Genomic DNA, 16,885 nt, shown 5'->3' with positions numbered 1-16,885 from the left:
AAGGACAAGGGTAACAGCCACCTGCAAGTTCCCCTCCAAGCCGCACACCATTTTAACTTGGAATTATCTTGCCATTCCTTCATTGCCGCTGGGTCAAAAACCTGGAACTCCCTTCCTAACAACACATCTACAACACATACACCAGATAGACTGCTGCAGTTCAGGAAGGCAGAACACCACCACCTTCTCAAGGGCAATTAGCAATGGGCAGTAAATGCTGGTTTTGCCAGAGATGCTCACATCCCATGAATGAATGAAAAAAAAAATCTGCCTGAAAATTCCAGGATGCCTGTGCTTATGCTATGTAGTGTGAGGGGCAAGCTGCCCCTGTCAGGGTTAATGAATTGATACACCAACATATGGCAAAACTGAGTCATCAAAGGGGCCTTTAGAGACTGGAAACACAACAATCTGTTCAAATATAACACTAGCCGTGCTGACCAAGAGAGCGTGCAGAGTTTTTGTAAATCTTTTGGGCCATCTAAGCACTATAAGAATTTGGCATAGTTTGTTTTTTCATAGATCTTGGAGAAGGTTCTGAAATGAATCAGCAACTTCACCCACTCTCTTCTTCAATTCTCTATCCCTTTCTCTCTATATATAAATATCTTTTCCTCTATTCCATTGCTCCTTTTCTAAACAGAAATCCCATTCCAGTTTTTAAGAGTTACCACAACCAACTCTATGCCCTACTCAAGCTAATTTCATTTCCCCCTTGGTAAATCACTGATGAAACAACCAGGTAGAGAATGACAATAATTTAGAATACAGACAATAAAGGGGTACAGTCATCGGTTTGCAGCAGCCCCAGGTTCCAGAGCTGGTAAAGTGGAAACTGCCATACACCAGGCACAAGCTGATTTAACAATTTCGCTCACTGCATTACATCACATGTGCAGGGTGTTTTAAAACACTGTTAGCAAGCTCAAGAAAGAGATTGTACCTAGATAATGATGCAAGCTCAAGAAAGAGATTGTACCTGGACAAGAATGTCCCTTAAAAACATTAAGGAGGAAATGATTTGTAAAAATAAAATGGATAAGAGAATTAGCGGCAGAGCAGAGGCAAAGTTTTCAGAATCTCACTCCTGACTTCACACCAAGGCATAGTCGAACTGTCCCCTTTCCAGCCCGTCTTTGCCATCAGACCATGATGAAGCAGGCATCCTGCTGTAGGGGTCCAGCAATATTCGAAAACACCGGACCACCAGAATTATCAGGAAAACCAATAAGAAAATCACAAATGCAAATACAGTTTTTTGCTCAGCTCCCATGGGCACCGAATAGGTGGAGTCCCCATTGAGATCCATAGTCGTTGAAGCCAGCAGTTCATCATCTACTGTAGACATGTCACTCATTGTGGCAGCATCATTCATCGCCAGGCCTACTCGTGCTGGGCTGCTAATTAGCTCTTCAAAACGTGATGAGTAGATCTTTTATTCGTCATCAGTCTGCCAAGGTCACACCAGTAGATCGAGCTATTTACTCCTTCTGCAAAACAATAAACAAAGTTAACCCTTTGATAATTCCTATAGTACTTCTGCCCAAGCTCCCCAAAAATGTGACTCCTCCAGAGCCTTATAGTAAGGCTACAAACTAATTTGCAACATTTAGCCAGATATTGAACATGCAGGATCCTTATTTTAAAACATGATTATTTGATTGTAGAACACTACTGGAGAGAGTGTCATCTGTAGCCTCATGTACTCTTTAGTTAGAAACTGAATGAAAAATTGTCTGGGATCAGATGCAAATGAGTGATAGTAACACAATCAGTTTAAAGAAAATTCTGAATCCAAACATTCCATTTTTCAGAATATACATGGCATTACTGCATGGTTTTAATGATTTAAGAAATGGTTGATTAAAATGTATTTGCTGTTTGGTGAGTTGGATTTGTTGCCTAAAATAGGTTCTCCATCATCAAGGCTAATACGTTCAGAATAAAAGGATTACAAGAGATTTTTAAGGATTGAATATTCCCATGGAACTTTGGGGTTGGATAGGGCTGAAAAGGCATTGCATTGACAGGGAGAATGAGTGAGCAACCATGTTGTTAGCTCCATTTGCTTTTTATTCTTGTCCACTTTTCCCTCCTTTTTGCTGACATACAGTGCCAGCTACCATCTCTATATCCCACTCAAGTAGTCACTCCAGATGTGAACTCTTCTTATTTAAGGAGAGATATACTTACATTTGAAGCAGTTCAGAGAAGAATCACTAAGCTGATTCCTGGGATGATGCGGTTGACTTATGAGAAAAGGTTGAATAGGTTGGGCCTATACTCATTGGAATTTAGAGAATGAGAGGTGAACTTATTGAAACATACAAAATCCTGAGGGGGCTTAATGGGGTAGGTGCTGAGACGATGTTTCCCCTTGTGGGGAAATCTAGAACTTGGAAGTACTGTTGAAAAATAATGGCTCTCCCATTTAAGATGGAGATGAGGAGGAATTTCTTCTCTCAGAAAGTATTTATTCTTTGGAATTCTCTACACTACAGAACAGTGGGGGCTGGGTCAGTGAATAAATTCAAGGCTGAATAAGACAGATCTTTGATCAACAAGGGGAACAAGGGTTTGGGTAATGGGCAGGAAAGTGGACTTACGGCCACAATCAGATCTGCCATGATCTTATTGAGTGGCAGAGCAGGCTCGAGGGGCAGGAAGGGCTACTCCTGCTCCTATTTGTTAGGATCTTAAACAGTATTACCCAGGTATTGACAGTAGGAGCCATCACAGCCAAACCTGACCTTTATCTCACCCAAAGTTGCATTTTCTAGGTGTTACTAACAATGATCAAACTTTAAGGTACAGATCAGCCGTGATCTAATTGAATGATGGAGCAAATTCAAATGTTGAATCATCTACTCCTGTTCCTAAGATTATGCTTTTAGTTTTATGGCACCATGAGATCAATACATACAGTACAGATGACCTTGTCAAACAATTTAATGATGGCTCCAGTCTCTAATTCAAAGACAATGAGTAATAAGCTGCCTTGCAACATACAGTACAAGGCAAGACCGCTTGCCTGATAGTTTTTTTTTCTTTATTCTTTCATGGGATGCGGGCATCACTGGCAAAGCCAGCATTTGGTGCCCATCACTAATTGCCCTTGAACAGTGTGGTTTGCAAGGCCATTTCAGAGGGAAGTGAAGGGTCAACCACATTGCTGTGTTTCTGGAGTCTTATCTAGCCAGACAAGGTAAGGGTGGCAGATTTCCTTAGTGAACCAGATGGGTTTTTACAACAATTGATAGTTTCATGGTCACCATTACTGAAGCCAGCTTTCTAATTCCAGATTTATTAATGCATGTTAAATTCCACCGGCTGCCGTGATGGGATTTGACCCATGTTCTCAGAATAGTAGCCTGGGCCTCTGGATTACTAGTCAAGAAACATTGCCACTTTGCCACCATCTCCCCTGATAACAACAGCTCACATTAAACTTTAAATAATCATTGCCTATGAGAGATCCTAATAAAAGAGCCAGAATTTTAATGAAGCTCTTATTGTTCAGATGAAAAGTTAATAAAAGTCAGTATTTGAATTTCAAGAATGTTGTGTAATTTTTTTGTAAAAAAAAATGGAGATTTTCCTAATTCATGGGTCATGGCTGGAGTTTGAGCCCACTTTTCCTGTTTGGGATTGGACTGTTCAGAAATTTCTGAAATTAAGCAGTGAGCCAGTTTTCAAAGTGACTCTGTTTTTTTCTGACCACTCGGTTATCATTAGTTTTAAGGTTTTTGATGAACATTCATCAACAAAACACTGTGGGTTAGAAATTGGTCTTGGCCAGTAGTGTGAAAAAAGTTGTATCACATCATCCACATGTTGTACCGTCACCCGATATTTAGTTCCGTTGCTGCCAATGGAATCAAGCTCTGTGTGTAACAGGCGGGTGATCCAATACCAGCCATTTTGCGCTACTGTACAAGATTAATTTCTCAAACCTAAAAATTCAATGCCAGTCAATGCACTGTCCCTATTCCAGCCCACACCACACTCTGTTTCTGCCCTTTGTCATACATCTGCACCTTCCCAAGCCCTGTTATCCCTCCTCTTATTCCACACTCTTATCCTACACAATGCTTTGCCTATCTGAGTTCCACCTGCGACCATTGTTGGGAATGTTGCCAATCTTAATCTTTCATGTTACGGTTCTCCAAAGCTATTTTCAAATGGTTCAGTTGTTCCAATCAAAACCCAGATTGGACAGTAGGCAGGAACAGATATAGTTGGATGGTTGCATCTTCTCCCTGTAGCCAGTGAGAGTTCTGTTTTACTACACACTTCAGGGTACAAATGACATCCAATATTAGTGCCTGATTTCTTTCCCTTTTACTTTTCCTTACAAACAGCCCTCAGAATCCCTCAGCAGTGCCAGGTGCCCTCACCCCATCCAGAGACCACCAAGCATTCCCAAATGCCATTTGCCTCAGTCCCAAATGTTGGCACTGACTTTTCTATCCCAAGCTCCTTTCTCCTGCTCCTATTGCTGAGTTCCCATGATATGGTTAATATTGGCTCAGTATCTTTAAAGGACAGTGATGTCAATGTGATAAAAGACAGGCTGTTCAGGAGTGAACCAATTTATAAATCACATTTACATCAACTATGAGGTTACAATGTTCCAGTGTGCATCATGTCTCTCACAATGTCACATGCTTGTCATTACAATATACAGCTAAAGTACTGGTAAAAGTACTAACAGGCTGAAATTCTTAAATCTCTCTCTATGATTCCTCACACCCCTCTTAGCCCTCATTCCACCAATGTCCCATCTACACTCATCAACCCATTCACCCTAACTGATTCTCCAAGCCTCCCATCCACACCTCATTCACCCAACTAAGACTCTATAAAGCCCATCAAAAATATATGTACTACATCAACAATATGCATACCACATCAACATCCCCTTCCCGAATCTATACCTCATCCACCCCATTGAATCCCCAACAAAACCCCATTCAATAGAGATAAAAACAAAAAAACTGCGGATGCTGGAAATCCAAAACAAAAACAGAATTACCTGGAAAAACTCAGCAGGTCTGGCAGCATCGGCGGAGAAGAAAAGAGTTGACGTTTCGAGTCCTCATGACCCTTCGACAGAACAGTTCTGTCGAAGGGTCATGAGGACTCGAAACGTCAACTCTTTTCTTCTCCGCCGATGCTGCCAGACCTGCTGAGTTTTTCCAGGTAATTCTGTTTTTGTTTTAAAATCCCATTCAATCTCTCAATGCGTCGCCCACATCAACACTCTATCAGCATCTTGTCCAATAATATACCATCCACCTATTTGACTCAATTTTCCCCATTGATGGTATGGATTGGGTCAATAAACACACATTCCTCATCCACCCTATTACTTTCCGGCATTTCTAAAGCAGTAGAAAAGGAAATTAAACTTTAAAAGAATGTCCTGCTCAATCCAATTGATCATTATCATGCAGCAAGTGCCGCAGTCATTTCCCGTTTCCATGCAAGATGGGAACTGGCAGTGATTCAAATATAACTGAGAGCCAAACAACATGAAAATAAACATGAATCCAAAAGATCCAATACTCTACAGCCTTCCACGTTCTATCCCAAACAGATTTCAGCTTAGCTAAAACTCTGCTGTTAGCATCCTCTCCCACACAAAGTTCTACTCATCCATCACGGAGCTCTCACTGAACATTCGCAGAATCAAGTAAGCATCATAGGGCTATCCCATAAGAACGTAAGAACTAGCAGCATGAGTCAGCCATTTGGCCCTACAAGCCTGCTTTGCCATTCAGTAAGATCATGACTGAACTTCTACCTTAGCTCCACTTTCTCACACTAGGTCCATGTACCTTAATTCCCTTAGTACCAAAAATCTGTTGATCTCTCTCTTGAATATACTCAATGACTGAGCATTCACGGCTCTCTGGGGTAGATAATTCCAAAGATCCAAAGCCCTTTTAGTGAAGAAATTTCACATCATCTCTAAATGGCCAACCACTCATTCTGAGACTGTGACCTTAGTTCTGGACTCTGCAACCAAGGGGAATGTTTTCTCAGCATCTAGCCTGTCAAGCCCCTTTAGAATTTTATTTGTTCCAAGTAAATCATCTCTCATTTTTCCAATTTCTAAAGAATATACGCCTAATCAACTCAATCTCTCCTCAAAGGACCATACCATCATCCCAGAAATCAGGCTAGTGAACGTTTGTTGCATTTGCTCCAAGGTATATTTATCCTTTCCTAGGTAAGGAGACCAAAACTATATACAGTACTCCAGGTGTGGTCTCACAACAGCCCAATACATTTGTAGTAAGACTTCTTTACTCTTATACTCCAATCCCTTTTTAATAAAGGCTAACAAACCATCTACTTTCCTAATTGAATGCTGTACATGCATGTTAACATTCATTGATTCATGTACAGGGATGCACTGGTCCCTCTAAATACCAACATTTCTTAGCCTCTTACCAATTAAAAACTATTCTGTTTTCCTATTTTTCCTACTAAAAAGTGGATCATTTCATATTTCTCCACATTTCACTCCATCTGCCATGTTCTTGACCACTCAGTGAATCCTTCACAGCTTCTTTGCATCCTCCTCACAGCTTAATTTCCTGCTGAATTTTATATCATCAGCAAACTGGAATACATTGATCTGCATTGATATAGGTTGTAAATAGTTGAGGCTCCTGCATTGGTCCTTGCAGTATCCCACTCGTTTCAGCCTGCCAAACTGAAAATGACCCATTTATTCTTACAATTTGCTTTCTGTCCGTTAACCAATTCTTAATCCATGCCAGTCTATTACCCCAAATACCAAAAATTCTATTTTTTTAAATAATCATGGGTGTGACACTTCAGTCTATTATAGAAAGATCTCCCATAAAACAGAGTGAGCGTTATAGAGAGACTCCCAAAGCACTGAGTGCGTGATACAGAGAGAACTCTACAGAACGGAGCGTCGACATACATCCTCCTACAGAACCTTTAGGCAAAGCAATTAATGAAACATAGATGGATACATGTGTATCAAAGTGCACTTTAACTGAAAGGCACCCAGTGCAAACTGACCTTCATCAAAGTAAAACATTTGCATCAACAGTGAAAAGGAAAGTGCACTGGGTGGATTGTGAAACACACATTCAATTTGTAGTCTGGGGATTTCAGGGTAAAACTTCGGATGGATAAGAAATTAGCTGCAGGACAAAAAACATCTCTTATTTGTTTTTTATTATTCATTCGTGGGATGTGGCATCAATGGCTGGGCGAGCATTTTTTGCCCATCCCTAACTGCCCTTGAGAAGATGGTGGTGAGCTGTCTTCTTGAACTGCTGCAGTCCATGTGGGTACACCCATGGTGCTGTTAGGGAGGAAATTCCAGGATTTTGACCCAGCCACAGTGAAGGAACAGCGATATATTTCCAAGTCAGGATGGTGAGTGGCTTGGAGGGGAGCTTCCAGGTGTGGTGTTCCCATCTATCTGCTGCCCTCGTCCTTCTAGATGGTAGTCGTTGTGGGTTTGGAAGGTACTGTCTGAGGAGCCTTGGTGAGTTCCTGCAGTGCACCTTGTTGATGGTACACACTGCTGCCACTGTGCATCAGTGGTGGAGAGCGAATGATTGTGGATGGACTGCCAATCAAGCTGGCTGCATTATCCTGGATTGTGTTAAGCTTCTTGAGTTTTGTTGGAGCTGCACTCATCCAGGCAAGTGGAGAATATTCCATCACACTCCTAACTTGTGCCTTATAGATGTGGACAGGAGGTGAGTTACTTGCCAGAGGATTCCTAGCCTCTGACCTGCTTTTGTAGCCACAGTTTTTTATGGCTAGTCCAGTTCAGTTTCTGGTCAATGGTAGCTCCCAGGATGTTGACATTGGGGGATTCAACAATGGTAATGCCATTGAATGTCAAGGTGATGGTTAGATTCTCTCTATTTGGAGATGGTCATTGCCTGGCACTTGTGTGGCGCCAATGTTACTTGCCACTTTTCAGCCCAAGCCTGGATATTGTCCAGGTCTTGCTGCATTTGGACATACTGCTTCAGTATCTGACGAGTCATGAATGGTGCTGTGCATTGTGCAATCATCAGTGAACATCCCCACTTCTGACCTGTTGATGCAAGGAAAGTCACTAATGAAGCAGCTGAAGATGGTTGGACCGAGGACACTACCCTGAGGAACTCCTGCAATGTTGTCCTGGAACTGAAATGATTGACCTCCAACAACCACAGCATCTTCCTTTGTGCTAGGTATGGCTCCAACCAGTGGAGAGTTTACCTCCTGATTCCCATTGATTCCAGTTTTGCTAGGGCTCCTTGATGCCACACTCTGTCAAATGCGGCTTTGATGTCAAGGGTAGTCACTTACACCACACCTCGGGAGTTTAGCTCTTTTGTCAGTGTTAGAGGAGATTAGACTGCAAATCTGCAGCCCTTTGACACACTTCCACCAGCAGAGATGCAGTGGAAGGGTCACAATTTAAGCTGAGACTTGGACATTCTGGGTCCCAGCCTTCTGTGGATGTTTCCTGTGAGCCTCGTCCAAACAAGAAAATCCACTGACAAAGGAAGCGATAAAGATGCACAGGAATCGTAAAGCACAGCTTTGTAATAAACTTTTCAGAATGAAAATAAGTGACTACGAGTGATCTTTTGGAAGAGTACAAGATAGTAATCCTAGATATCTAGTTGTATTGGTAAATCTGAAAAACTACTTCAAAGGGAACAAAGATTCAAACTACTAAAAGAAAGACGTGCATTTATATAGTGGCTTTTACAACCTCAAGATGTACCAGAGTTACTTTTCAGCATATTCATTGTTAAAGCAACAATTTACATATAGCACTGCTAATGTAATAAAATGTCCAAGGCCCTTTGCATTGCGTTAACAAACAAAATTTGACACCGTATTACATAAGGGAATATTAGGTCAGGAGACCAAGAGCTTGGTCAAATAAGTAGGTTTCAAGAAACATCTTAAAGGAGGAGAGAGATTTAGAAATGTGGAGATGGTTAGGGAGGTTCAGAGCTTAGTACCCAGGCAGCTGAAGACTTGGACAATGGTGGAATGATTTAAATCGGGGGGGTGCAAAGAGCCAGAACTGGAGGAGGGCAGAGATCTTGGTTTGTTTTAGGGTTGGAGAAGGTTACAGAGATAAAAATGGGTGACACCACAGAGATGAGTTGAAAAAGGATGAGAATTTTAAAATCAAGGCATTGCTGGGCCAGGAGGCAAACAGGTGTAATAAAACAAAACAGCTTGTTTACAAAACTGATGATGGGATTCTGATTCAAAGACAGTTAAACACCAAAGTTAACTTGTTTGTGAAGTACCAAAGTATTGCGTAATTGGATTTAATGTGCTGAAGTAAAGTGAAACCAAATACCAAGGTCACTGCAATTGAACATACAGGGAGCTGTCACAGGGAAAACAAGCTCACAGCATAACTTGCAATTCAGATACAAATTCACAAATAACAATGTTGGAAAGAATGAGTACTAGGTGAAGAAAGGTGTGCCAGTAAATCTGATGGTGCCAGATGATCAGCACCTGCAAGAGACAGGGGGTAATTTTATGCATTTTTGTCCTTTAACTTGAATGATGAATGGGTTTAAGATGGCTGGGGAGAAAAGTACTGGTTACTGATACAATGTGCCAAATACATTCAGTCAGAAACTGAACTGGAGCAGCCATATAAATACTGTGGCTACAGGAGCAGGTCAGAGGCTGGGAATTCTGCGGTGAGTAACTCACTACCTGGCTTCCTATAGCCCAAAATCTACAAGGCACAAGTCAGGAGAGTGATAGAATACTTTCCACTTGCCTGGATGAGTGCAGCTTCAACAACACACAAGGAGGTCGACACCATCCAGGACAAAGCAGCCTGCATGATTGGCACCCCATCCATCACCTTCAATATTCACTCCCTCCATCACCAATGCACAGTGGCAGGAGTGAATACCATCTAATAGATGCACTGCAGAAACTCACCAAGGCTACTTCGACAGCACCTTCCAAACCCACAACCTCGACCACCAAGAAGGACAAGACCAGCAGGTGCATGGGAACACCACCACCTGCAAGTTCCCCTCTAAACCAAACACCACCCTGACTTGGAAATATATCGACGTTCTTTCACTGTCACTGGGTCAAAATCCTGGAACTACCTTCCTAATAGCACTGTGGGTGTACCTTCACCACATAGACTGCAGAGGTTCAAGAAGAAGGCTCAACAACACCTTCTCAAGGGCAATTAGGGATGGGCAATAAATGCTGGCATAACTAGCGATTCCCATATCCTGTGAAAGAATTTTAAAAATCCTCTCAAACTTAGACATTGAGACTAAATATTAGAAATAATTTGAGTGATTGCGATGTCTCGATGTCCTGAACTCACGCTCATGCAACCAGTCTTCTCATAGCATTGTCAGGCTATGATGAAATACATTGTTCTGTCGAAGGGTCATGAGGACTCGAAACGTCAACTCTTTTCTTCTCCGCCGATGCTGCCAGACCTGCTGAGTTTTTCCAGGTAATTCTGTTTTTGTTATGATGAAATACAGTCTATTTGTTTTGCTTTTTTTTCTCTTTAGTTACCTAATATCACAAAATAAAGATATATTATCCCCAATATGCCAATACCCACTCTCCACCCCCATCATTCCTAACTGGACCATCTGGAAAATCTTGTACACTTCCTGGTGGCCTCTTCAAATCCCTTGGGTATAGTCCTATGCAACAGCAGAGGAACTGAACACAGGGCAAATGCTGTGTGCCAGTACTGCTAACGGGCAACTTTAACCCTGTACTATCATACAACATTCATAAAACATTCCAGTAGCTGATGTAACTGGCGGGTACCCAGGTAGGACAGACTGAACTGAATAATCCATTTTAATTCCATTCCGGATGTGAGAAGTAATTGAATCATAGCAAAAAATTCTGGAGGATGGGATAAGGTTATTGAATCCAGACAAAACCCAGCCAGGGGTTGTCATTATTTGAAGAAAGTCAGAAGATGCCTGTCTGTCCTTCAATTATTTGCCAAGTCCTGCATTGAGCTGTCAAGTACATTATGATAGTGTGGTGATACTGGACAAATGAGGCACTGATGTGTGAAAGAGAATTATTTGCCTGTGGTGAGCTAACACTGCATTAGGCTCTGAACCAACACTATTCAGACCTTATATCTGTGTCACACAGAGGCAACAGGATGGAGGCAAAGGCCCACAAGGTGACTGGAATAGGAGCACATAGCACATGGTGACTGGGTCTGTGGTACACGGTATATGGTGAGTGGAGTTAAGATATATATTACTCCTGATCAGGAGGTAAGGTACCAGGTCAATTTTAGCACAAAATGACAAAGCAATTTATTTATAAATTTAAAAAACGTAAATGCTGGCATTACACAGCAGGTGTACCAGTAACTAAAAACAGAAAGGTAGATTTGAAATTCAGACAACAAATCATCAATACATTTTTTCTCAGCACAAAAACTGGATCCAAGACTGATTCAGAGTAACTTTCTGAGTGGAATCTGCTGTTGCACTAGTTATCTTCTTATTTTGGGAACCGCAAATTGTATCTTTTTTTTACAATATTCAAATTGTGTTTGAATTCTCTCCACCAGTGCCACACCCCACTAGTCACACTCACCACCCCCTGATATTTGATGCCAGTAACACTCCTCAACACTGACAACCCCACCAATGATGCTTCCTGCCAGTAACAGTCTCTGCCAGTGGTACTTCTCACCGGCAGCACTCTGTGCCAGTAAAAACACTCCCCATCAGTGATGCTCCCCACCAGTGCAACACACTGCCAGTGATACTTCCTGTAGGTGACAGATCCCATCAGTTACCTTCCTTGAAATTGACACTTCCCTCCAATGACATTTCCTGCCAGTTACACTATGCTCCAATGACAATTTCCACCAGTGCACTACTAGATGGTGATATTCCTGGTAAGTGACACTTCTCGTTAGCGACATTCATTGCTAGTGACACTATCTGCAAGTGATGCTTGTCACCAGCAACAACACCCACCATTGGCACATCCGCCAATGACACGCCCCGCCTGTGATAATCTCCACCTATAACGTTCACTGCCAGTGACCCTAACCACCAGTGACACCCCTGCCCGTGACACACCCTGCCAGAGCCAGTCCCTGCTAGTGACAATTCTGCCAGTGACACTCCTTGCCAATGGCACTCCCTCCCAGTGGCACTTCCCTCCGAAACTAGGCTCCATCAGTGAGACACCTCGCCAATGACAATCTGCTCCAGAGCCAGTCTCTGTCAGTGACACTCCTACCAGAGTCAGTCCCTGCCAGTGACACTCACGACTAATGACACTCCATGCCAGTGACACTCCCAGCAAAACCAGTCCCCCAGTGATAACCCTGCCAGTGATAATCCTGCCAGTGACAATCCCTGTCAGTGACGCTCCTCAGCAGTGACACTCACCACCAATGACAGTCCCTGCCAGTGACACTCCCCACCAGTAACACACCTAGCCGGTAATGCTTCTTGGCCATGACACTCACTGACAGTGACACTACTCATCTGTGACACGTCACACAAGTGTCAATCCCTGCCAGTAAAACTCACTGCCAGTTCAATTAACCTCCAATGGTTTCTGGGCAACCAGGGCAATCTTTGATGATATGGCTCATGACTCCCATTGCACAACGCACGCACATGCGGGCCGCACGCGACACAAAATATGATACAGCAGCCCACTGGGGTGCTTCCATTACCTGGAGCATTCTGAAGGAGCCCTGCAGTATTCCATAGAGCATGTTTCAAAGTTTGTCATGGTCTGCTGCATGCTGCATAATCTCACCATCATTAGGACACAGCCTTTGCCATCTGCTGGCAACCCACTGAGGAAGAGAGGAAGAGGGGGAGGGAGAAGAGGAGAAGAAGGAAGGGAGGAGGCAATACTGTTCCTTTCTTACCAAGCTGTTCATAATCAACTCATCTGTTTGTGATATCAGTAAACAGACTCCAATTTCTCACCAACAGTCCCAACTTTACCTTACTTTCCTCTGTCACTGACCATCACAGCCTCCGCTTGGTCAAAATGCAAAAATAAAGGCTACCACAAAATAAACATTCCAACCTAAATTTATGCATCAAATTATGCCATATTGCATTAAAACATTAACTAATCACCCCTGTACGTTCCCTTGCAGCCTGTCTTCCATGTGCCTTTGTCGATCCAGTGCTCTAACGCCGTGCTACCCCAACGGCTGCAGCATGGCTGGTGTAAAGCTGCTGACGTTCATTGGGAGAGACTGCAGATGGTCTTGGAGAATGACTTTGAGCAACTCTGGGCCTTAAAGGTCCAACTTTGGACTACACCATCTCGGCATGAGTAGTAACGATCTGGGGTGGTTAGCTAATAGGCAACAGCAAGGGCACAAGCGAAACGACATTCATGCAGCAGATCCACAGCTGCGTCCCTCTCCTCCCAGAAAGGTGCCTTGGAAATCTTAATAATCTGTTTAGGACAAATTGCTGGAGCCTGCAAGGTGCTTGAACACTGAGATCCACAGCCCTGGTGGCAGCTGTATGGGCTTGGCCATCAAACAATGCAGCATGGTTGGGTCTACAAGCATGTTGGTGGGGTTGGGCACCACTTCTACAATGGAAAAGGTAGACGCCAAGCTCTGTGCAAAGTTGGTGACTCCTCCATGCTCCTTGATAATGATCATATGTTTTCCAGCAGGCTTCCGCATGCACTAAGCATTTCATTGTGCATACCCATCAGCCTTCTTCTGTAGGCTGCCTATTGAAGTCCTCATCTGAATTCCTCTGTAGGAGAATCTGTGTGCAACTTCATCCTATTGGCACTGGTGCTGCCCTTGTCCCCTGCCAAGGCTGCAGACCACTCATGCCAAGTGTCTCTCCATGTGAAGATCTGCCTAAAGTAGGCAGAATGTCAGTATCTAAATTGGTGGTTTCAAGTGTGAGAGCAAGTGTTTCTTTTTTTTGTCACTATCTTCTTGTTCTTTCAGTTCTTGCTCTTTCACCATTTTCTAGCCAGGTTGCAATTCCTGGTTATCAGAAAGGAAAAAGTCACAATGGTAAGGTTGCGGGGAGGGAAGGGGTGGGGAAGTAAAAGGTGAATACTTAGACCAAGCACAGCTTGTAAATCAGCAGAGATTGTAGGATGAGGAGGACTCGGTATGAACATCCCATCATCTTCAATTGTTTCATCCTGCCACTGGCCATAGTGCTCCAATGATGTTGGCAGCTGTCTCCTCTGCCAAGGTGAAAACATGTCTGTCCCCCACTGATTAAGTCCTGCTACCACAGGTTGTGCATCAACTTGTCCTGCAAGAGCGCGGGAAACATGTTGGTGAGTGTGAGAAGGTTTGCAGCAGTGCTAAGTGTATGACACAAAGTTGAAGCTATGAAGGTCCAGTATGAATCATGACAGATGGAGATTGCTGATAGATGAGTGATGGGGGTATGGTGCATTGAGCATTATGTGGGGCCATTGGTAGAATATGGCATTTGAAGATGCATTCACTGACCTTGACCACTTGTGTGAGGTCATTAAACTTCCTGCAGCACTACACCCAGGTCCTTGGGCCTTGATTCCTAGCATTGAACGCCAAGACTATATGAGTTCACTGCCTTCACACAATTTATCTGGAGCACCTCCTGGTCCCCTGTGGATAAAGGGCTCTCTCTATCTATACATCTCCTCCACCAAGACATCCAGAGGAGCATTAGAGACCCTCACAGCTTGCTCTTTGTGCTGTTGCTCCATAATTTAGAATGCTTCTTCCTCACAGTCTCTTCAACAACCAGTTCCAGCACCTTCTCCAACCAGAATATATGTCTGCTTCAAGAGGTGCAGGCTAGCTGTAAGTAGTGCAAGCTGGCTTTAAGTGGTACTAATGATGCACAAATTTGGGCCCCTTGCTGAAGTATGCAGCCACTCAGGCACGCAATTTGTGCTAGCTGTACACACCTATCATGCAGATTTTGCAGGTAGCACAAAGTTGTTGAATCAGATGCAGGTTAATTACACATTGTGATGGGCCCATTTTTGGGCCCTGTCCAATTTCACTGTCCAAGGAGTTACTCAGTGCAGGGGCTAAGGGAGGAATAGAAGGGAGGCAATCTTAGTGAGGAAGTTGGTATGGGGCTTCAGAGGGCAGACAACAAGAATTGTGAACAAAAGATATACGGCTAGAGCAGGTCGAAACATAGATACCAGGCTTTGACTGAATTAACTGAATTTAGTAAAGTCCGAGGTGGAGATAATGCAAATGGCCTCGACGTTCTTGACAAGAGAAGGGAACAATTAACCAATATCGAGCTCCTGATCACTGTACAGTGACTCTCACTAGAAGTCATATGTGTGTTAGATGAGATCACTGTCAGGCTACACTATGATGCTTCTTGAGATTAAGGCTCTCTTGATACCCAGTGTTGAGGTTCATTCATGAGGGAGGCCAGTGCTGAGAACTATTATCTTCACATTTTATTTCCATTGAATTTATAAAGTAGTTTTAAAAGCAGACCATGAAACAAAGATAGCTATAAGGAAAATTTCAAATCAAATTATCTGAAATTTTTTGATTTTGGTATGAGGCCCTGCTCCAGCGCCAGTGGGATAACTGGAGATGAGAAATATTTCAGACCACAGACCTTGAAATAGATTTTGTTCCGGGTTCCAATTAAAAGGTATGAGTTGTACAAAAAACACAACTGAAGACTTAAAAAAAAAATGATTCCAAGAGGATTAATGAACAACCATATTTTACAGCAATCCTTTCCATGTCCTCAAATATTAATGCCAGGCATCACTCAAGACCCACTACGGTCAGTTGCTCAAATGCCTTAATAAATCTGTTAAGAGACATTATGATCTATATATTTGTTTCTCCTCTGGTAAACACAGATTATTCTAAGTAGTGAATTTTCACAATCCCTTAAAGCTTCTCCGCTTAACTATTGTTGCAGTTGATAGCCTTACCTACTTGTGCTGCCAATTTTAATGTGCTGTATATCTACAAAAAAGACCCAGCGCTTCTGTAGTCTGTTTAAAATCTTACCATATAAGGTTTCTTTTCTCTTCACCCATCTTCCAAAAGTTGCCAAACTCCACAATTTGGTGTTATCAATACATTTTAACATCGCTACCCCAATCCCCAAGTACAGACCATTAATGTATGCAAATAATATAAAAGCAATCTGAAATCAGGCCACTATTGATCAGCTATTTCCAGTATGTATCTGTATCTGTATCCAACTGTATCTGCCACCTGCTAGCCAATCTATGCCTTCTTCAGTTGTTTTACAATCTTCATTACAATTCTTTGTCCCAAATTGAGTGTTGGTGGCAAATTTCAATATTGTTTCCTCAATTCCTAAGTCTGGATCATGTATCTATCCAGTAAGTAAGATAAGTACCAAAAAAGATCCCAGTGGAATATCACTCAACATATCATCCAGATTGAACAACTATCCTTTAACCACACTTTTTGCTTCCTGGATTCCAATATTTCTTTATCTTTGTGGCCACATTCCCCTAGATTCTGAAAGCCTTCTATCAGCTCAACGTCACTCTGGAATGTCAACAGCTGGCTTCAGAGGAAGAGGGTGTCCAATTTAATTCCTGACCTGGACTATGAAGCTGAGCTGTGCTTTTCCATGAAAGTCAGGCTGGTCTTTTGGGTTGTATAATGCCCCTCATTTTGGTTAGCTAAAGGGCAGCATTGGCAGAGTGCCACCCCTCTCACTAACTTGTCAGTTGTTGAAGTACAACCCAGGCAGGGGCTTGCAAAAGATAGAAAAAGTTGCAGAACCTCCAAAACAGAGAAAAAGATGCTTTGGATTTTGTTTCGAGCAGCAGCACACACATCTAATTC

General features: G+C 42.7%; 1 protein-coding gene across 1 annotated transcript; it reads right to left on the bottom strand.

The window, feature by feature from the left end:
* Nucleotides 1-1,093: 1,093 nt before the first annotated feature.
* LOC121287588 (cortexin-1-like) lies at nucleotides 1,094-1,375 on the bottom strand. Its single transcript, XM_041205514.1, has one exon. The coding sequence runs from the start codon at nucleotides 1,373-1,375 to the stop codon at nucleotides 1,094-1,096; it is 282 nt and encodes a 93-aa protein (XP_041061448.1).
* Nucleotides 1,376-16,885: the final 15,510 nt, after the last annotated feature.

The sequence above is a fragment of the Carcharodon carcharias genome, chromosome 14 (assembly GCF_017639515.1).
Source record: "Carcharodon carcharias isolate sCarCar2 chromosome 14, sCarCar2.pri, whole genome shotgun sequence".
NCBI lineage: Eukaryota > Metazoa > Chordata > Chondrichthyes > Lamniformes > Lamnidae > Carcharodon > Carcharodon carcharias.
This window is presented reverse-complemented; position numbering and strand designations above follow the sequence as displayed.